This window comes from Rattus norvegicus, chromosome 17 (genome assembly GCF_021556685.1).
Source record: "Rattus norvegicus strain SHRSP/BbbUtx chromosome 17, alternate assembly SHRSP_T2T, whole genome shotgun sequence".
In the NCBI taxonomy this organism is placed as follows: Eukaryota; Metazoa; Chordata; class Mammalia; order Rodentia; family Muridae; genus Rattus; species Rattus norvegicus.
The window spans coordinates 73,679,592-73,702,973 of record NC_141550.1 but is presented as its reverse complement, the minus strand read 5'-3'; the positions used below and the strand labels follow the sequence as shown (position 1 = coordinate 73,702,973).

Here is a 23,382-nt window from a genome sequence, read left to right as displayed (position 1 = left end):
CCACGGTCTCAGGAATCTTAGCGGCATGACTTACAGGCCAACTACTCCATGTTTGAGTTCGTGTGATGTTTCCTCAGGTCTTCAACGTCTATGACCTCTTCAAGGAAGAAAAGAAAAAGGGGAGAGAAGGAGGGCAGGAGGGAAGGAACCTCATTAATCCAATTCACACCATTAGTGAATCTCCTTCTCTTTCCCTCCCTTCCCCTCTCCTCCCTTCGCCTGTCCTCCTCTCCTTTCCCCTGTCCTCCTTTCCCTTTCCCTTCCCTGCCCTCCCTTCTTTTCCCTCCTCTCCCTTCCCCTCCCTTCCCCTGCTCTCTCTTCCCCTTCCCTACTTCCCCTTCCCTCCCTTCCTCTCCCATGACTTCCCTCCCCTTCCCTCCCTTCCCCTGCCCTCCTCTTTTTCTTTTTCATCTCCTATAGTTCTAAGGATCTAACCCAGGACCTTACCACGTTAAGCTAGATAAGGACTCTAATTGAGGCTGACCTTGAACTTCCCACACAGTCCAGGATGGCCTTAAGTGCATTATCTTCCTTCCTCAGCATCCCGGCAGGTATCGGAATTACAAAGCAAATTAATCACACTAGTCTCTGGTTTTTATTTTCCATGGTGATGTGGAGGATTGAGCCCAGGGTTCAATTCATGATAGATGAGCGCTTTACCTCTGAGGTGGGTCCCCAGTTCTTACTATAGTGTATAAAGCCAAAAATAAAATAAAAAATAAATAAAAAATAAATAAAGCAGTGCTTTAAAGATGTATTAATGAACTATAACAGTAATATGTAATAGAATAATATATTTTTTTAAAAAAAACCCACATTGTATATATGTAAGTGAAAGTAGCCCTAAAATCAAACAGGCCCATGTCCCCAGGGAAAAGGTCAGTTCATCCTGTTACGGGTAATGGCAAAAGAAACGTTTCTAAAAGTTTCTTTTGAAGTCCCCGACTTGTACGCTGACGTCAACCTCTTCCTGCCCAGCACCCTGAGAGTTTCCAGGGAGTTTTGGGGCCAGTGACTTGACACTGGGTTGTATGTTTGACACTTGCTGACTGTGGGCAGGCTGCGGTGGCTTTCCCTGCCAAGCCCGTCACTCAGCTGAGTATCAGCGTGGTATGTGCTTCCTGTCCTTGTGGTAGTAACACTTCTGTTCAGAGCTTGATTTAGAACAAAAGAAAAAAAAAGAACCTTAGTAAAGAGAAAACTCCTTATTTGAAGGAAAGTAAACCAGACTTTTAATGAGGTCTCTTCAGAACAAAAGGGCCCTGTGTTCAGGAGGGGTACCCGGCTGGTACCCCTGAGGGGAGGTGCGCCTTGAGGGCTCACTTCCAGTTTCCCTGTCTGGTCTCAGGCATCACTTTCCCTTTCTCACGTCTCCTCAGAGGCTGCTTCTCTGAGGCAATTTTTAGCTGCAGATGCTGAGCAGGCCGTCCCACTCCTCAGAGAATACAACCGCCCCCATTGATAACTTAGACTGGATAGTCAGCGAGCACAGGGGGTCTGTCTGTCTCCGCCCCCGTATCCTCCCACGACAGGGTTTGAGCACGCACAGCCAAATCGAGTTTATGGAGTACCAGGGAAGTGAACTCGGGTTCTCACGCTTGCGTGGCAAACCCACAGAACCATCTCCCAGCCTTGGTTTCACATATTTCAATACACATTCATATTATAATATACAGTATAAGTGCTTATACCAAGGAATCGGCGGTGCTCGGCGTAATTGCTCCTGGGTGCCTCAGATTGGCGTGACTTTTTCTCTGTTTCCTGTTTCTCTTCTAATCTTAAATAGCTGTCCCACACCACGGTTACTTCTCTGGGGTTTTATTGTGTTTTATTTATGTGTTTGTTTATTTTAGCGATTTCTCAATTTTATGTACGTGCATGTTCTATGTGCAGGTATGCGTGTAGGAGAGAAGAGGGTCTCAGCTCCCATTACAGATGGTTGTGAGCCACCGTGTGGTCGCTGGGAACTGACTTCAGGGCCTCTCTGGAAGAGAGGCCAGGGCTCCTAACTGTTGGACTTTCTCTCTGGCCTGTATTTGTTTGTTTACATATATATATATATATATATATATTTATTTATTTATAGAGTCCAGCTATGTATCCTGAACTGACTCACCATATAGGTAGGCCAGCCTCGAACTCACGGTACTCACGTCCCTCAGCCTCCTGAGTGCTGGGACTGCAAACACAGGGGAAATCCCACAGATATCCATTTGAAACTAGCCCTCATGATTACAACTTACTTCTCGGAAGTCTCTGTGTCTTTTCAGAAGACTGTGGGTGGGATTTACCAATTTAGCAGAGCTCTGTCAAAAATATGGCTCCTTCCCAAGAAATCAGTTTCTAAGATTTGAGGGGAAAACTGTCTTTAGTTTTCAAAGAACAGGAATATTTCTTCCCTGCCTGTTTTTTTTCCCCCCTCTCTCTTTCTGTTTTAATCTGATAACACTTTAATTCAAATCAAGTTGACATTCTGTGGTAAGGCTGTGGTTAACTCTTTCAAGTGCCGAAGAGTGTTTCAGTGAGGAGACTGGAGAGTTAGAAAAAGGCCAACCGCTCACTGTGCCGCTGAAGCTCTACAGACTCCCAGACGAGACCTGTAGAAGCGGCTCTGTGTGACAGAGGGCAGGCCTCAGCTCCCTGCCTGTTTCTCTTTCTAAGAGCAAACTCCTAGTTCCTCTAGACCCACTGTTTGTCTTTTGTGTAATTACCACCAAGAAGGCACAGGGTTTTCTCCAAAACGATCATACTGGTGAGTCACACGTTCCTGCCTGGTGGAAACTGCCTCTTTGGTGAGGCCTGAGAGAGCTGAGCCTCAGAAGTGGTGGGTCGCTCAAATCACACCAGGACTCACAGACAGAAGGCTAATCACCATTCTGCAAATATTGTTATTTCAGTATGTTCCCTTTAATTTTAAGAAACTTTTCTTTAATAATGACCACCTTGAAAGATTTTTTAAACACACACACATACACAACACACACACACACACATACACAAACACACACACACACACACACACACACACACACACACACACACACACACACACACACGTATTTTTGACAGGGTCTCACTGTGTAGCTCTAGTTGTCCTGGAACTTGCTATGGAGACGAGGCTGGTCTAGAACTCAGAGATCCACCTGCCTCTGCCTCCTGAGTGCTGGGATTAAAGGAATGTGCCACTGTGTCTGGCTTTAATGAATATTCTTTTAATCATCTTTGGATTCGTTTCCTGCTATTGGCATGACCATATCATTTTCTACCTTTAAAGAGAGTCATATCAGGAGACATTCCACTAGTTTACCACCCATAACTGCTGAGATACATTCTAATTGATCGGAATATTAGTTTTTGTCATACCTGGCTAAAACTAAGTACAAATGTTGTAGCCGATATTCTGACATCTGTTTTTTTTTTTTGTTTGTTTGTTTGTTTTTGTTTTGTTTTTTGTTTTGTTTTGGTTTTTTGGTTTTTTGGTTTTTCATTTTTTTTTTCCGGAGCTGGGGGCCGAACCCAGGGCCTTGTGCTTGCTAGGCAAGTGCTCTACCTCTGAGCTAAATCCCCAACCCCTGTCTTTTTTAATAAGCAAGAGGGTCCTATGGCCATTTTCTCTGCAGTTCATTCCAAGTTTAATAGGAAGACTAAAATAACTCTGTAAAAGGAATTAGAAACAATTGTTTAAGGACCTGTGGTGGTTCGAATGAGAACTGCTCCCATCAGCTCATATATGAATACTTAGTCCCCCAGTGGGTGGGATTTCCGGTTTGGGAAGGATTAGGAGGGGCGACCTTTGAGGTGTCAAAAGATTCATGTGATACCCCAAGGTTCTCTCTCTGCCTCGTGGCTGTGGACAAAGATATGACTCTGCCATCATGGATTCAAACTCTCTGAAACCTAAGCTTGCGTAAATGTTTTCTTTGTAAGTCTCGGTGGCCTATCGCAGAAATAGAAAAGTGACCAAGACGCCCTCTGAAATAGTTTGCATTAAATGTCTACTGCCTGTTCCATATATTGGTTCATGAGTTGACTTTTCCAAATGATTGGTTTATTAGGTATAGTTCTCTTTCTTCAGCTTCTTCCTCTCTTTCTAAGACAAGGTGTTGCCATGTACCTTAAGGCTGGACTTGAACTTGCGATCCTGCTCATTTTTGAGTTTTCAGTGGATCAGTAGTTACACATCCCTTTTCTTCATAGCATTATTCTGTTCTTGCTCCTTCTAGTCTTGGTATTTTCAGAATCTACATAAATGAATAGCTTTTAATTTGGCTGACATTCCCTGCTGGTCCCCCCCCCCCCCCCCGCCTCGATCAATCTTTCCTTTATAGTTTTCATCTCCTTTCCCTAACATTAGCCACTGGTTTTAACTCCCTCCGGTAAATATTTAATGCGACAATGCCTGTTCTTTAAACACGTATTTTCCTTTGGGGTTGTAAGCAACCCTGGAGATACGGTGCTGGCTGAGTGCTGCAGGGGTTCATGGTTACCATTTTCATTACCATTCAGTGCAGAGTATTTTGCAGAATGAGTTCTGAGTCTCCCTTTGATCCATGGATTCATTTGGAAGTTTAAAGCTTTCTTTTTTTAAAAACGTGTGAAGTTTTATTGTTGTTCGTGGTTTTGCTCTCTGTTCTTAACTTCTGATTTCATTACACTGTGGTTAGACAATGAGTCTGTGTGATGCTTAGTCTTTGATATCTGTAGAAACCACCTCTGATGCCTAGCAGGAGTCCAGCTTTTGTGACAGTTCCATGCATGGTAAAGGGAATGTGTATTTCCTGTGTATGGGGCACATAGCTACATAAGTATGCACAAATCGAGTTACTGACAATTAACAGAGCTTCTTATAGAATAACCTTATCTAATAGTGGTCCTCGGAACACCAGTTTGTTTTGTAGCGAGTGTTGGGCTTAATTCTAGTTGGGTTACTTTTTGTGGTTTCTCTTGGCTTCCTGGGCTGTACTTGGTAGCATCTGATTGGTTGACCTGCTTTTACTATAGGAGTCCCATGAGTGTGGTCTCTTTGATAGCTCAGGAGTTGTGTTATAGGCATTGCAGCATGTGATATGCATTTTCTCTGGTTGTTGCTGTAGACTCTGTGTTGTGTAACTTGGACGGGCGTGCGGGTGATTTACAGCAGTGCCTCTCCTGTGTGGAGAAAACGCAACGTGGTACTTCTCTCTGTTGTTATATCCAGTGTTGAGTCTTCAGCCCTAATCCCAATCCCACTCCTCTGCATCTTGGGTCTTTTATCTCCTTCATTATTCATGTTGAGATGTTGCCTACGTTTGAGCAGGACTAAGTAATGAATGGAAGATCGTGTAAGTTCTCTCACGTGGGATGGAAGTGTATCTCACCTCCTACCTTGTATGTTCTCTGTGCTGGGCTTGATCTCCATCACCACCAACAACACCAATGGCTCAGTGGCAAATACGTTCTACAATGTTTATATACAATACAATAAAATACTATTGAAATAATGTCTACAACACCAATGATCATAAGAGAGCGAAGAGCTAACATCAAACACACAGAAAAGATATACAATAGTGAAAGTAGAATTAATGTAAGAATACGATAAGGAATTTATTGTAAAGGTGAAAAGTAGATGGGAAAGGCCTGAGTTAGATAATTAATAAACATAACTAGATAAAGGAGTGAGAAAAGATTAGTGAGGGGAAACAAGGCAAACTTAACAAGCAAAGTTAAGCAGCTTGAAGCTTCCCTCTAGCCTAGGTGATGGACATGCTCCTTTTCCCAGCTTCTGGTTTCAGAGTTCACTGTGCATGTGCATGTGCATGTGCGTGTGCATGTACATGTGTGTGTGTGAGTGAGTGTGTGTGGTGTGTGTGCATACGGTGGTGTCTTTATGTGTGATATGTGCCTGTGGTGTGTGTGTGCTTGTATATGTATGTATGCGCATGTGGTACGTGTGCGTGGTGTATGTGGTGTGTGATGTATGTGGTGTGTGTGGTACATATGGTATATGTAGTGTGTATGTTTGTACATGTATCGTGTGTGTGCGTGTGTGTGTGTGTGTGTGTCTGTGTGTGTTGGGGATGGACTTTGTCTTCTACTCAAACAGGTCAAACCAGACAGGACAGCACAGACTGAGTTCCAGCTGCCTTGACAATGATACTGCAAGGCTGTGTTCACACCCCTGAGCTACCCTAGCAAACCCCAGGACTCGGTGAGATAGGAGCCACAGGGATGCTCTTCTTGCTATGTTTTATAATGCAGTGGGAGGGGGTGTCTTAGCAGGCCCATGCTGAGACATCTGTCACTCCCACCCCCACTCCCCACCCCCAGTATAGGACAGGTCTAGTATAAAATGGAGCTTATTTGGGACATGGGAAGGAGGTCTGGGGAAGGGAGTAGAGGCAGAGGAAAGAAGGGGACAGAGAAAGACAGAGAGGAGAGGAGGAAAGAGAAAGAAAGGATGAGGCCTTCCAGGAACACACTGAGGGGGAGAGAGAGAGAGAGAGAGAGAGAAAAAGAGAGAGAGAGAAAGAGAAAGAGAGAGAGAGAGAGAGAGAGAGAGAGAGAGAGAGAAAACAAGCAAAGAGAAAATAGGGAGAGAGTGAGAACAGGGAGGGGGAGAGAAAAGGAGGGGAGGGGAGAAAGGGGAGGAAGAAAGAGAGGAAGAGGGAGGCCAAACAATACTTTTATAGCAATCCAGGCTAGTACCTGGCGGTTGCTAGGTAACTGTCGGGCAGAGCCTAGAGGAAAGGCTAAGAATTATCACTGACCAGTCTTGTCCCTGGGCCTGCAGGAGTGGAAAATGCCTAAGTCATTGGTTAATCCTCTAACTGTCTCAGAACCTCAGAACAGGAGACATGACCAAGCCACTTAGTGCTGAGGTGCAAGTGAGGTGTCAGCACTGACTGACTCGCTGCCTCCTCCAAATGCCGGACGACTGCCCTTCCCTGCTTATTAACAGAGTGCCTTCGACTTCCCTTTGACTGTGACACGCACACACTTTATAGATGAGCGTCTGTATGGTAGAAAGCATAGTCTACATTGCGGTTTCCTAGGTCTACATGGAATCTTGGCGTGGCTACTCACTGAGTCAACCAAGAGGGACGAGACTTGACACAGAGCCTGGGACCCACATAGGATAAAGAGAGAACTGATGCCTGGAGGTTTTTCTCTGACCTCTACACATGGACCATGGCATATGAACATTCGTGTGTGTATATACACACACTGTAAACAAACAAATGTATCAACAATAAAAAGAACACATGGCTAGGCACAGTGGCACATGCCTTTAATCCCAGTACTTAGGCAGAGGTGTGTGAATCTCTGAGTTAGAGGCCAGCCTGGTCTACATAGAGAGTTCTAGGACAGACAGGGCTACATTCAGAGACCATTTCTCAACACACACACACACACACACACACACACACACACACATACACACACACACACACACACACACACACACATACACACACATGCATGTGCAACAAACAAACCCAAACCACATATAAGACATTCAATGGGCTATATTTTAAAAAGGAAAAAACAAACAGTAGCTTACGATCTCTCAGAAGGTAAGATCGCATTACAACCACAGTCGGAAAAGACAACATTTGATTGTATGCATGTTAGTGTTCAACTTGCTCTCCCTATTTTGTCCAGTCAAGGACCCCTGCCCAGGGAGTAGCCAGCCCACAATTAAGACGAGTCTTCTGACATCAACTAAGCACTCAAGATAATCCCTCACAGATGTTCTTAGAGGTTTCATTCCTGTGAAGAAACACCATGACCACAGCAACTCTTATAAAGGAAGGCATCGGGGTTGGGGATTTAGCTCAGTGGTAGAGCGCTTGCCTAGGAAGCACAAGGCCCTGGGTTCGGTCCCCAGCTCCAAAAAAAAAAAAAAAAAAAACCAAAAAAAAAAAAAATAAAACAAAATAATAAAGGAAGGCATCTAATTGGGGCTGGCTTACAGTTTCAGAGGTTTAGTCCAATATCATCATGGTGGGAAACATGGCAGCACGTAGCTAACCATGTTAGAGAAGGAGTTTGACATCTTGATCTGCAGGCAGCAAAAAGAAATGTGTGACAGACACACTGGTCATAGCTCAGGCATATGTGACCTCAAAGCCCACCGCCAAAGTGACACACTTCCTCCAGTAAGGCCACATCTATATAGTGCCGCTACCTATGAGCCCTTGGGGGCTAGTTACATTCAAACTAACACAGTGTCTTAGACAGGTTTTTTATTCCTGCACAAAACACCGTGACCAAGAAGCAAGTTGGGGAGGAAAGGGTTTATTCAGCTTACACTTCCACATCGCTGTTCAACACCAAAGGAAGTCAGGACTGGAACTCAAGCAGGTCAGGAAGCAGGAGCTAATGCAGAGGACACAGAGGGGTGTTACTTACTGGCTTGCTTCCCCTGGCTTGCTCAGCTTGCTTTCTTGTAGAACCCAAGACCACCAGCCCAGGGATGGCCCCACCCACAATGGGCTGGGCCCTCCCTCCTTGACCACTAATGGAGAAAAATGCCTTACAGCTGGATCTCATGGAGGCATTTCCTCAAGGGAGGCTCCTTTCTCTGTGGTAACTCCAGCTTGCGTCAAGTTGACACACAGAACCAGCCAGTACACACAGTCACCCTTAATATCCAGACAAGTTCTCACTGCTGTGCCTCCTGTGTGACAAGTAATAAGGACCACCGCGCTAGCCTACCATATGCAAGGGGGTGCAGTAAAGAAACTGCTAACGTGATTCCTCCCATGGTGTGGTTTTTACTGTAGATTCAAGAGAAAGCAGAGAAGAAAAGAAGCAGACAGGCCATGGCCAGGCCAAGGGGAGCAGGAGAAAATAGCAGTGACTGGGAGAGACCAACAGACAGAGACTAGAGCCTAGTAAGAGAGGGTAAGCCAAGAGAAAGGACAGGAATGGTGAAGAGTGGGTTATATGGAGGATGAGTAGCTGGGGAGAGGGACCGGTCTGGAGACTGAAACGTACAACAGGTTGTTGAAATAATCATTTAAGTAATAAATTAACCCTGGCACGGGTTATTTCCCACCTCAATGGTTTATGTTCCCGAACAAAAGACCCACACACTGCCTTTATATTCTAATGTGCCCGAAACAGCACAGTGCCTGGGCCACTGCCAGACCTCCATGCAGTTAATCCCTAGTTGTTACTTACTAATTCTATGTTCTGTCTTGGCTGCTCTAGACCCAGTTGGGCAGCCCTCTTGGCCATGCCCTCCCGGTTTCTTCACTCGGGGGCCACGCCTCTCTGTCCTCCATTCTTCTCAGACATGGCATCTCTTCTCCTCCCCAGGGTCCCAAACCTGGGAATCCTAAAATAAATCCTGCCTCTGTCTGTTCTCCCCAGCGATTGGCTGTTGGCATCTTTATTTACCAATCGGAACCAACTAGGGACAGGCTTCCAGAAGCTAGTGCAGATCCTCTGAGTAAGCAGGGTTTTGGGGGAACATAATTAGCATTCACAATAGGAGCAGCTACAATTGGTACTCAAGATACTGAAGGAGCCTAGAGGCCAGCATGGGCTTTCATATGCTGATGGACACCACATGTCCCTCCTAGCAGAAGTCAAGGCTATGACTCCTTTTGGCTGAAAGGAACTGGTTTCATATGTCCCTGAAGAATGCTGGCTTTTCTCTAACTGCCACTGAGACCTACCATCTTCCTTCTCCCTGTTGATGATATTTAAAGTAAGTCCTGTAGGAGGTGATTGCATGTGAGAGGTCATGGGAGTCGGGCCCTATTGGTAGCATTTGTGGCTTTACAAGAAGAGACAGCCACGCTCCATCTCCTCATGTGACACTCTTTACCTTGCTGTTACGTAACAAGAAACCGCTCACCAGATGTCTAGAGGAGACCACGGTATCTCTTAGGATCTAAGACTTAGTCTGTCCAATCACTAGATCTAGGCCAAATAAACTTTTGTACTTCATAAACTTACCTAGTCTGGGGCAATAAAAAAAAAGTAACATAAATGGATTCAAAGCTGTGATAACTTATTAATTAAAAAAAAAATCTCTGAAAATGCCGTAATGTGACTAGCCGGTTCAAGCCCCCCATTTATGAACCGTAACCAGGAATTTTGAGCTGAAATAAACGCTTTCTCCCATAAGGTGTCTTTGTCAATGTCTTAGCGTTTCTACAGCGGTGGTAAAGACCATGACCAAAAGCAAGTTGGGGAGGAAAGAGTTTGTTTTGTCTTATTCTTCCAAGTCATCGTGAGAGAAGGCAAGGCAGGAACTCAAGAAAGAAACCTACAGGCAAAACTAAGGCAGAAGCCACGAGGACCAGTGCTCGCTCCATGTGCTACTTCCCTATCACTCCCAAGAATGCCTTACAAAGCTGTCTACAGGTCGTTGGGATGGAGGCATTTTCACAACTGAGGTTCTCTCTTCTCAGGTAACTCTAGCTTCTGTCAATTGGTAAAAACAAAACAAATAAAACAACACCCCCCCCCCCAAAAAAACCCAACTAACCAAACAAACAAATAAAAACCCACAAGGACGGTTGGGACATTTTATCAGAGCAACAGGAAACAAAAATAAGAAATTTACCGTGTTTTAAGAGACACTGATGGTTCAAAAACTATTATGTATTTCAGTGAATGCACATTGGAGGGAGGGAATGAGTTCAGAGTTCTCTTACTGTTCTAAGAAAACTAATTCAAAAGAAACCCTGTTTCCTGGCCCTGTGACTTTACCTACCAGTTACTTCTAAAACAACAGCAGAACAAGATTGGGAAGTAATCTAAGCAGCCTTTAGGACTCATGGAGGATTTTGTTGATAATATGGCAAGGAGCTATTATTTCAAGGGATTCTTATCCTCCTATCCTTTCTAGCAAAAGAGCCTCCTTGTAGTCTACTGAACACAGCAGTGCCTTTGTGAGGATTAACCTCCTGGTCTACGTGAGGGGATTTAGAATCATCATGATAGCAAATCCCAATCGTATCTGAGGGATTTTCCAGATAAGGTTAGTAAGTATGAAGACCAAAAAAGTGTGGTGTCATTTCCAATGGCCGTAGTCCTGGTCCTCCTTAAGAGGAGAAAGCTAACTGGTCACTAGCATTCCTCACTCTCTGCTTCCTGATTGTGGATGTAACATGGTCAGTTTTCTAGCTCAGGAAGCTGCTGAGACCTCCCGCCATGATGAACTGCAGTCACTGAGCGAGATAAACCCTTCGTTCCTTTGGTTGCTTCTGTTGAGTATTCTGTTACAATAAAGAAGAAGATAGTATACTGTGTTTCACAGTTGCTAGGATAGCTTGTTTGTTGGAGCTGAATGGGATCCAGTTGAAGGTAACCTCAAAGCTGGCTTTGAGGCAGGGACCAGGATTCTTCCCAATAGGCACCAATATAAAAACCTCAGAAGGACAAGTCCGTGGGGAGAAAGGCGATGTCTTAAGGCATTTGGGATGCTGTTTTCATCATATTGCTGATTGACAGTTCAAGGAAGCTGCCACCTGCTATTTGATTGGCACCTGGATGCTTAAAATAAACGGAGAATGAAGTCAACCTTCCTTGCCAAGAACTTAGCATATTTAGGTGAAAGAGAGGAAAGAGAGGGCTTGTATCCGCAGTAAGTCACAAAGCTGGGCTTCCCTTCAGGTTAGTTCTTTGTTTCCATGGTATTAGGGATGCCATTGGAAGGGTAGAGAGAGGTGGTACAGAGGGAAATGGTAGGGTGCTGTTGCCACAGAGGTGGGCAATTGCTGGGTTATATGAGACTCTTGAAAGTCAATGGAGAGGGAGTCAGAGTGTTGTGGCTCTTGAGAGCTGAGCTGATGTGAAGATCAGGAATATATGGAAATTGGCTCGGATGGTTAACAGTCACTAAGAGAAGCAGGTCAGAAGGGGAAACGGGGTGGTTTGTGTGTGTTTATTTCTAACTTTGGAGATTCATACTGTCCTCACCCTCTTTGTAACATCTCTCCTAACACACATGAGTTTTCTTATTTGAAGCAATTTCCTGAGGTAAAAGGGAAAAAAATTTTAAGGATAAACATAAAGGCAGCCATTAGACTCCTGGCTTTCAGTTCCCACCACCATGAAAGTGTGGCTTGGGTAGCCTGAGCTCCTGGGACCTCCGTCTCCAGCTGTGTGAAGCCGGGTGAGACTGTCTCCCTTGTGTGGCTGCACAGAGTACTGGAGGTAATATACACAAAGCGGAGCTTGGAAATTAGATCTGTTATTACATATTTAAAAAAAAACCCAAGTGGGGGGGGGGCTGGGTGCTCTGACTTCATAGATAATGATCTAAACTGAACCACAACATCAATAAACATCACCTGGTACCCAGATAGCTTAGACGGATGAGACATCTCCCTGCAAATGATGGCTGCCAGAAAGGGGGAAGGGCATCCCGTCTCCTGGAGGTTACATCTCTCTGACACAGAAGCAGGATCTCTGAACTTGGGGAGCTCAGGTCTTCCCTTAGGGTTTGCCACAATTCACAGACAGGGCACAGAAAGGACAGTTTCTTCCTTATGAGTCTCCCACGCTGAGCATTTGATCGTGTTAAATGATGTCCACCGTGTTCTGTGGCTTAGCTTTCACCCATAAAACACCAACTGTTAAAGCCAACCATTGATTTGGGCTGGAGAAATCTGTGACATTGGCTTTCTTATCGGATTTGATGCCGAAGGGGATGTTTCAGGCAAAAGCCAGATTGTTCATCAGGTGACTCACACTCTTGATACATTTGTGAGTCGACTACAAAGCTCAGTCAATGCCTGACCAGCAGAAACCATGCTTGGTGAGTGATTTCTAATCTCAGTCCTCACTCCCCATAGATGGAAAAGTGAGAGGCACCAAGGAGAAGGCTTTCTCAGTGCTGGCTGCACTACAGACAAAACAATGTTTCCTTGAATCTCCCAGGTAGCAACGAATCCTATCTCAAACTCTGTTCACTTTCTCTTTGGGAGCCCTTCTGCTTTTCTGTACCTCTCGTGTCATTTACTTTGGGAACAAGGGTCCAATAAGTTCTCATCTTAGACATCATAGATAAACAATGCTACTGTCTCCCAGCCCACAGTGTTTCCCACTCGCCCACCTTTCCTCCGGAGTCAAAATACAAACCACCTTGAAGGCACACCCCAAAGTGCCAAGGCTCTGCTCAGTGTGCACTGGAGGGCAAGAGTAGTGCTCAGTCCCTACAGTTTAGCCACCCCTGTGTGGCTGTTTCTTCAGGTGGTTTGAATGTTCACCATTGTGAGCTCTCTTGTGGTCCTCCATTAGGGGCGCTGTCTGACTGATAAAAGAACCATTTGTCTTCCGAGTCCGCTCCAACTGTCAGTATTGCCGTTTAATTCAAGGGACACAGAAGTATGTCAAGGCGCAATTATTTCTAGTTTTATTCTCTTTCTAAAAAAAAAAAAATCTGCTAAAAAAACAAAGGGGACGCTTTTCTGTTTGAGGAGTGGAGGCGAGGCAATAAAACCACGCAAAGAGGATGGCAGTTAGGGTAAGAAGTACTGAGCCAAGTCTGTGTTCCGTGATCTGGTTACTCTATGTAGATGTCTCTTCCTGGGAGCAGAGGGGGTTGGTGAGAAAAGCACAAATGACCTCATTCCACAGCAAGGAGCTACCCCTAAAAGTTCCGCAATCGTCTCAAACAGCGCCACCTGCTGGGGACGAAGTGTTCAAGCATAGACGCCTAAGGACCGACTTTCCCCATTCAAACCTCAGCAAACGCCATTCTCTCTCTACCTGTTCTGTGCTGCCATCCGCAGGGAGGAGGCTTTGTGATCTGCACGACCACAGGATCAGCACGAGTACTTTATAGAGTATTAGCTGAAGGAGTCAAACGTTCCTAGAACGTCTTGTATTCCATTTGTTCAGGAAATTCCCGAAGACACTAGATCCCCAGATAATCACTGCATTATGGTCTTATTTCAGGGAGAGTGACGGGGGAAAGAGATTTGGAGAGAATGGGACTACCCCTCGTGGTGAATCTGACATAAGATGGGCAACATGTTCAACCCTGGAAGAGTTTGGCATAACTTCCCCAGTGTAGATCTCTGATCCGAACCCTTGTATTGGGTTGGTTAACAACTGCTGGCTGCTTCTTTGACCCTGTGCCTACATGAAAGGCAAAACCACATCCATATACCTCAGAGTCTAAGATAGGCTCTCCTGGGAATCCCGTATCCCAAGAATTAAAGCGGAAAAGGCCTGGGAGGTGAATTTGGGAAAAATGATTTTGTGGTGTTCAGGAGGTAAAAGTAGAGAGCGAAGACACCTGTCCCCTGGTGTTATTTTGGACAATAAATTAGGGTTCCTTTTTTGAGTTGTGTACATGAAATTCTCCTTTGTGACCTCTCTTGTAAAAAATTATTTTTTACTCCATTTTTGGCTGTTGTGATGATGTTTCTTTTATGACAACAGAGTGAGAAGAGATAAGAATAACCCAGATTTTCTCTTAAGGGATTAAAAAGAAAACGTCTCCAGGGTTGCATTTCCCACGGGCTCTTCTGCATCAGAGTCTTTGAATAAATTTTAGAACACATTTGGCAAGGCCTTTCAGGAGAAAATTATAAGCAATTCAGAGGAAGGGTCTTTTAGAAATGGAAAATCTATGAGAGTACAAAGTTCTACCACTATCTCTATGTCCCCACATGACCTCCTTGGACATCCATGTCCCCACATGACCTCCTTGGACACTGGACTAGTGTCTGATGACTGTGGAAATTTCCATTCCCAGAAAAACACCACCACACACTGGAGAATGCCTAGGGGTGCAAAGTTATGCCAAAGATAACTTATCGGAACTTTTTCAAAGTTACGCACTTGGAAGATTTCTTGGCCTGTGGTTTGGTACCAGAGTCCAAATATGATTTAGATGAATCCTTGACGACTCGCAATTATTCTTAAAAGGCTTTATTTACTATGTTAGCTTACTTAACGTGTGTGTACCTGTGCCTGTGTGAGTGTACGCACACGCGTGTGTATAAGAGCACATGCCTGAGTGTTATTAAAGTCCACAATACATTTCGGTTCTCCCGCTTGCCAGTCCCTGCCTATTCCTTTGAGGCAGAGTCTCTCCCTGAACCCGAGGCTCATACTTTCTCAGCTAAGTCTGGAAGCTAGCATGTCCAAGCTGTCTTCCTGTCTGCACTGCCGCTCGGGGCTAGCGTTACGGGCATTTGCAGGAGTATCCTGCCTGCTGCGTAGGTGCTGGGATCCAAAAACTGGTCCTTGTGATGGTGGGGCATGATTAAGAACAACAGCTGAGCCATCTCTCCAGACCCCAAGCACGCAGGCTTTGTTTTAGTTTACTAAGTATTATGTGTGCGGTATGTAAGACAGACTGTTTATAGGGAAGCCGTATGACTCTGAAGCCACTTGATGAGTTTTGGCAACTGTGTGCACAAGCATTTGAATAACACCGAGCTCTTTTTGCTGTCTCCTTCAGGTTGATCCTGCCTACCACAAGAAACCACTGGTCTAATTTCTCTATGTTTTCTCCCTCTCCCTCTCCCTCTCCCTCTCCCTCTCCCTCTCCCTCTCCCTCTCCCTCTCCCTCTCCCTCTCCCTCTCCCTCTCCCTCTCCCTCTCCCCCCCCCTCCTCTCTAAAACTTTCCTCCCGCCCATCCTTCCTTCTCATCCAATGACAGGCCTTGTTCTAGCATGGACCTGCCTTCACCTGCATAATGACATCATCCTACACCTTGGTTTTTGTTTTTCATTTTGCCCATCCTAATGGGCAATATTCATGGTGGTTTTCAATTTGTGTTCTATTTTTTTTAAGTTATTTATTATTTGTGTGTGTGTGTGTGTGTGTGTGTGTGTGTGTGTGTGTGTGTGTGTATGAAGTGAATAAGCACACATGTGTGGAGGTCAGGAAACAACTTTCAGGAGTGGGTTTTCTCCTTCCTCTATGGGTTCTGCTGATTGGACCCAGGCCGTCAGGTTTGAGTGTCAAGTATATTAACCTGCCAAGTTCTCTCTCCACCCCCAGTATTTTCTTAACGGCTTGGTGAGCGCCACTTCAGTTGTGTGTTTTTGATAATCATGTTTTCTGTGGAAACGTGGCTATTCAAGTGTTTGTTCATCTGTGGAGTCATTTGCCTTTTGGTGCTGCTGTGGAGGTCTTTACGTATTCTGGGAAGAAATATTGTCATCTATACATAATAAGTGGTTTTCTCACAGTTTGCCATAGCCTCTCTATTTTCTTGTGGTCTTTGGATTAGCTGATGCTTTTGTGGGTTTTTTCTTTATAATAATTTTAATCTGGAGGAGGGGGTGGGAGGGGGTCAGACCCTCTGAAGCTAGGGTTACAGGTGTTTGTGAGCTGCTTGGTTCAGGTGGCTGGGAACAAAACACAGGTCCTCTGTGAAGGGCAGCACTGAGCCATCTTCCAGCTCTGTTTTTCTTTTATATTCAGTGGATGTTGGGTCCTAAGAAATCCTTTACCTATGCACAACTTCTAAAGCTGTCAGCCTTTATTTCCTTTTAGAAGCATTACAGCTTTAATCCTATGGTTACATGCAGTATGTGCGTGTGTGTGTGTGTGTGTGTGTGTGTGTGTGTGTGTGTGTGTGTATATTCTTAATATGAAAGAAAAATAAGTTCTATCCGTGGAAGGAAACTCTTTTCCATTTACACACTTATCCACGCGACTCAAGAGTATCTGTTGAGAACGATTTCCTCTTTTCGTGGAATTGCTTTGGCAAATTGGTGGCGGGGTGGCTAATTAAGTGTTCATGAGCTTCTAGGACTCATGTTCCATTGCTGTACATGTTTTTGTCTCAGTTGCTTGCTGTCTCCATGACTAGCTTTATTGATGCTGTTGGTGACAGATGTTACGAGTCTCCGAGCATAGACTTTATTTTACAATCTTAGACACTTCCAAGGATGTTTGAAAACAACTTTCCAATTTTACTAAAATGTACATCGAACCGATGAATTGAAGGTAAACTGACATGTCTTTTTAAGACCCAATCCTCCAATGTATAAATATTGTGTGTTTCTCTATTTACTGCTCTTAAAAATTTTTTTTCTCAGCAGAAATTCTTTTGCCATTTTCAAGTCCAGTCTTCTTGTAGGTGTGGCTGAATTTTTTCTTGAGTAGTTTATGGTTCTGCTGTGTAAATGCAACTAACTTTGTATCTTGTTTAATTAACTTAGTATAAACATATGACAAGTGATTTGAGACGGTCTCACTGACTTACATACGCCATTATGTGGAATTCTTGGTACTTTCATGGAAAGTGGCATTTTAGCTGTGTAAAATGCCCCTTTCCACGAAACTACTTTCTGATGGTTACATAACTATATCAGCTTTCCTGTGCTTATCTCTGCGTATCTTTTTTCTGTACTTTCACTCAATTTATTTTGGTTTTCATATTTAAGCATTTTCTTCACTTAAACAGCACTCAGTTGAACCCTGCTGCTTGTTGTAGTCTGAAAGCTTCTGTGTTAGAAAAATTTGTTCGTTTATGTTTAATGTAATCACTGGTAATAGTTTGACCTTGACATCTGCCTTCTTGCTTTTTTCTAGATGCCCCATTTGTATTTTTCTATCTTTGTGCTTCTCCATTTTGGTTTAACCAGATATATATTTAATACATATTGGAATGTTCTGTTTAATTTATTCTGTTACATTTTTATTCCTGTACTATTTCATTATTAAATGCCTTCTCTGTAATATTTACTAACATTCTTAATTTCCTATGTTCTATTTAGTTAGCACTGTACCATTTCAGACATGCTAGAAGAATTTAAAAAGCTAAAGGCTGATCAGCCTCTCAACTTTCTTGCCAAAGTTGTCACGTGTTTGACATGTACATAGGTGTTAAGATCTGTCCTGTAGGGACTAGCAAGATGGCTCAGTGGTTAAGAAATGCATTCTGCTCTTCCTGAAGATCTGACTTTAGTTCCAGGCACCCACATTGTGCAGCTCACAATCACCTCTGTCTCTGGAGATCTGACGCCCTCTTCTGGTCTCTAGGAGAACTGCACACATGTGCTCACCCCCTCCCCCAACACGCACAATTAAATTAAAATAAACAAAAGACTTACCACACCATGTAATTGTTCTATTTTGGAAATTCTTTCAAGGAAAAAAACTGGGATTTTCTCATGAATATATGCTTACTCATACCCCGCATTGTTCCCAGTAGATTCCTACTTCTGACTAATATAATTTCCCTGAGGCTTGACATTTTGTCCTTAGCTTTATTCTCACTTTTAATATGCAATATAAGTGTGCTGGTGGGATTTTTATAAACTTTCTCTTTACCTGAAAATGTGCTAACCCCACCTTCATTTTTGAAAGGATTCATATCTAATCAGGATTGACCTGACAGCCTGTCTGTGTGTCTGTTTGGAGGCTGGCTTTGTTCCAGTGTTTTCTGGCTCCCTTTGTTTCTGTGGTGAAGTCAGTTGTCATCCAACACTTTCCCCGCTAGTGTGTGTAACTGTTTCCTCTGGCTGCTCTAAGACATTTTCTTTAGTTTTTTGGCATATTGGCAATGGATGCCTGACACTTTGCTTTTTTAAAATCTATTCTGTCTGGTGTGGTGAACTTCTTCGATCTGTAAGTTAACGTCTGTCTTCCAAGGTCAGGAGTAGGCTGGCAAGACAGGTAAGTGTGTAAAGGTGCGTTCTATGAGGTGACCCTCCCATGAATCATCCTTCCCAAACAGTTCCACCAAACGGGACCAAGCATTCAAATATTATGAGGGCCGTTTTCATTCAAACTACACAGAGGCCTAGAAGAGAGGGAGGGGGGTTGGAGGGAAGGGGAGGGAAGGAGGAGGAAGGGGCAGGAGAGAGAGAGAGAGAGAGAGAGAGAGAGAGAGAGAATGAGAGAGAGAGAGAATGAGAGAGAGAGAGAATGAGAGAGAGAGAGAGAGAGAGAGAGAGAGAGAGAGAGAGAGAGAGAAAAGAGAAGAGGGAGAAGGAGAAGGGGACTGGGTGAAGGGGAGGGGATGATAGAGAGGACATACTTCTTTGCCTTCTGCTTCCTGTCCCGGCTACATCCCAGCTGACTGTTGTGTGCCTGCCCACACTGAAGGTGGGTTTTTTCCCTATTATTTTGATGACCTGTAGTCAGTCTTCTCAGGCAATGTGCTTACAGATACACCCAGAAGTGTGTTTCGATTTCTCTAGGCAACTGTCCAGCCAACCGTCATGATACAGGACAGTCCCATGTATAAACAGGTGCTGGTGTCAGCCTCAGTGTGCCGTCCCAGATGGAGCAGGTGGGATGGCAGTTTGATGACTAGCACCTTTACACACTCAGCCCTCGCGCCATAATGCACCCCTGCTTTCCCGCCGCCATTCCCATTCCTTGCCATCTCTTAACGCTGGCTGTGGTATTTCCCTAGTCACCCGATGTCTTGAAGAGCAAGAACTTGTTGCAATGGAAGGGTTTTCACTTAGATCAGGGTTGCTTTCCCCTTCAAGAGTGGGGCGTAGAGAGCTGGCTGTGGTGGTGTGCACCTGTAATCCCAGCAATTGGGATTGGAAGCAGGATGGTAGGAGTTCAAGGTCATCCTCAGCTACATGACAAGCTTGAGTTCAGTTTGGGCTACACAGGAAAACTTCCTCTTAAATAGATTACATGGAGTGGGGGGTGTGGGGGGTAGAGAGATGACTCAGCAGTTAAGAGCACCAACTGCTCTTCCAGAGGTCCTGAGTTCAATTCCCAGCAACCACATGGTGGCTCACAACCATCTGTAATGGGATCTGGTTGTTGCAGTAACCTCTCCAACCCGAACATGCCCGTGCACAGAAAACACAATTCAATTAATATGAATACAAGCTCACTCCTAGATTGGGCAGATCTTGAAGAAATAAAGTTTCAAAGTTTCATAGCTATGAGAAACAAAGTTATAAAAACGAGGTTTTGAGAAATACATTTGGTGGTCAGGATGCCTATGACAAACTTGTGACCTTTCTGAGAGATACGTCTGACATCATGATGCCCAGTGATATGATAAAACTTTGGTGATCAAGATTCTGACTAAGCTAATTAAGACAAAACAAAAAACAACTGTTTTCGGAAAGACCCCCTACCCCTCCCTGTGGTAAATTCCAAGAACAACTGCAAGATGTCATCCTGACCCTGCCTGACCACTCAGTTCACCCCCCTCTAAGGGACGTGCCAACTTAGCCCTTTCCCAGTGATTCTCCAAGGCCAGGTGTAGGGATGGACAAGGAAAGTAACCAACTGAGCCAAGAACGGCCCCTTGAGCAGGCCAGCCAATACCTGACCAGATCCTTTGTCCTGTGTACCACCAATGAGAATAGGCCAGCTAACCCTGTTGCTGAACTCTGCCCTTTGTAATGAACAAAAGTTGTGTGCTTTTTGGGTTCAGGGTTGCCTCTCCCTGCATGGATGAGCAACCCCACGTACATGGATTAAAAACCTTACACCCTCATGCTATTGCAGCGGTCACTTTGTCAATCTGTGCTCTGTGGGTTGTGCTCCTGAGGGGAGGCCACTATGGGGACTTACAACAATCTACCACTGCGCTATTCTGTTCCCCAGCTGTGAAATCCCTCATAACTTGCGGTTTCTCCATGCCACGTGCTTCAGCTCCCTCTTCCTCCTTCTCCTCTGACCTGCGCCCCCCCCATTCTCTCCCCCTCTCCTCCAACTTCCCTTCCCCTGCCCAATCACCAGCTCTCGCCTTTATTTTACAAATTAAATGGTGATGAAGTCACCTGAGTCCTGAGTATGTGATTAGGCAGCTGTCCTTGGGGCAGCAGAATTAGCATCAAAATACAGATAACTCCAGGGCAAACTGAAACATCTGGTGCCCTCTTCTGGTTGTCTGACAGGTCAGTGTACTCACATAAATAAATAAATAAATAAATAAATAAATAAATAAATAAATAAATATCTTTATTTTAAAAGATTACAGGGGACCCTCTAGTTCTGGTGATCATCCTAGGACACCTGATCTGTCTCAGAAGTTTTGACCTGCCTTGGCCCACCCACCCTCTCTCCTGTGTATGCTAGATATGGAATATCTTCGGAATAAAATTCTACTTATTTGTACTCTACTTCTACGGTTTGTAGAGGAAAGTGGGTGAACGCTGCTATACCATCTCTGACACAGCTGTTTATCTTTTCCTATATTAATTATGTGATGGGTTCATTATTGGCATTCCCCTAGATGCGGATAACGTACTTCGGTCATATTCGCACACACCCAGCACCCTCTGGGCTCCCACTCCTACCGATGCCCTGCCTCTTCCCAACTAGCTGTTCTTATGTGTTCGTGTCTTTGTAGCAAACCAATGAGTTTATAGAGCCACTTGCAGGAACAGGGGTGCAGGGTTATTTACAGGTATATAAGCAACGCACCAGTGGCTACATAGACTGATTTTCCTGAGGAAACTGTCTCTCCCTCTCTCAGCAACCATCACTTGCCTATATACTCAGTAAAGGGACCTCATGATATCCTCCTGCCCAGCAACAGTTAACTGTAAGTCATTATCAGGTAGGGGTGGAACGCCATGAGCCCTTCCTCTCTGCATGATAAGATGCTGACAGGCACAATATTGCTTCTAGGAGTTCAAGAGTGTGGCATCCAAGTCGTTCTCAGCAAACAGCGCCATAACCAAAAGCAACTTGGGAGGAGTTTATTTAGCTTACACCTCTACTTCATTGCTGAAAGAAGTCAGGGCAGGGTCCTGGAGGCAGAGGTTGATCCATAGGCCATGGAGGAGTGCTGCTTACTGGCTTGCTAAGCCTGCTTTCTTATAGCACCCAGACCACCAGCCCAGGGTGGCACCACCCACAGTGGGGTGGGCCCTATCCTATCAACCACCAATTAAGAAAACACACTACTGGCCTCCAGGTTATGGAGGCATTTTCTCACTTGGGGTTTCCTTGTCTCAAATAACTATCTTGTATCCAGTTGACCTAAAACCCAGCCAGGACAGGAACTGCAGTGTGAGCCTCCGAGGAGGTGGAGTACGTACCAATCCTGTAAATCGGAAGAAAAGGGAATGCATGAGCAAACTACTGCAAAATCAAACTCATGTCTCACCAGCGTTCTTCTTGCCTTTGCAGAGCTGTGTCTGTATGACCCACCGGAGGTCCCCAATGCCACGTTCAAAGCCCTCTCCTACAAGAACGGCACCATCCTAAACTGTGAATGCAAGAGAGGTTTCCGAAGACTGAATGAGCTGGTCTATATGGCTTGTCTAGGAAACTCCTGGAGCAACAACTGTCAGTGCACAAGCAACTGTGAGTGTCCCCTTTGTAACCTGGATGGGAAAGGAACTAGGGATAAAAGGGGACAGACTCCAGCTCCCAAAAAATGGCGGACGACTCTATGAACAACAGATTTTAAAGGCTTCTGTAATATCCACTCGTCTAACGTTATTTGATGAAGTCTACTTGGTCTAGGAACTTAGGCTTGCTAAGTTCTTGACTAAGCCTGAGTCAATCTGATAGGTTCCGTGACTTTGCTGTTGACTTTTCCTCTTCCTTGATTCAGAACGCTCCGTCACACAGCCTGTTTCTGGACTCAGTTTCTTCTCCATTCTGGGGTGTGCATACACATTTTTTCATTGTATATTTCATTGTATATATTTCATGTATAATTATTATACATAGTAGTGTATTACATAAGGATATTATCATACACTGTAGAATGAGCATATTTTTCCCCCATCTGAAGAAACCCCTGCTCTCTCCTCTATTCCCGCTCCCCTCCATTACTAACTTTTGGATTCCTTAGACAGTTTCCTTGTACTTTCAGGTCATATAGATACAATTACTTTTAGTTACCTGTAGAAAGTCTAGGAGCTACACATGGAAGAAAACATATTTCTCTTTCTGCAGCTGGCTTAATTTGCTTAATATTGTTACCTTTAGGTGTATTTATTTTCTTCTTTCTGGCTGAAAAAAAATCTCATCCTAGCTGAGCTGAGGGTAGTGTTTTAAAACCCAGCACTCAGCAGCCAGAGGCAGGTGGATGTCTGTGAGTTTGAAGCCAGCCTGGTTTATAGAGTGAGCTCCAGGCCAATCAGGATCAAATAGTGGGATCATGACTCGTGTGTGTGTGTGTGTGTGTGTGTGTGTGTGTGTGTGTGCGCGCGCGCGTAAATACTAAAGAAAAAATCCATATATCCCACATTTGCTTTAATCATTCCTCCGTTGTTAGACACCTAGGTGGGTCCCATTACTGATCTGTTGTTCTAGTCACCTTTATTTTTTAACCATGAAGATGGAGTGAGCCAACCATGGCTGGAGGGCAGAGTTTGAAGATGACTGCTCTGTCAAAGTGCCTGGTTTACTCATTTCCCCAACATCTCCCTTTATTACAAAGCTGAATCTCTGTTGTCCCCTCACCGAGGTGCTCACCTGTCACCTCTCTGCCAGCTCTTCACAGGTGCAGGAGTTTTCTG

At 44.6% G+C, this 23,382-nt stretch overlaps 1 protein-coding gene across 2 annotated transcripts in view; it reads left to right on the top strand.

Annotated features, from left to right (window-relative positions):
• Nucleotides 1–23,382, top strand: part of Il2ra (interleukin 2 receptor subunit alpha) — a 48,889-nt gene that overhangs the window by 9,941 nt on the left and 15,566 nt on the right. For both annotated transcript variants that reach the window (XR_015640642.1, NM_013163.2), the window contains 1 exon segment: nt 22,040–22,216. Coding sequence is in view for 1 of the 2 variants with exons in the window: in NM_013163.2 (NP_037295.1) it covers nt 22,040–22,216 (177 nt within the window). In the remaining variant the exon portion in view is untranslated.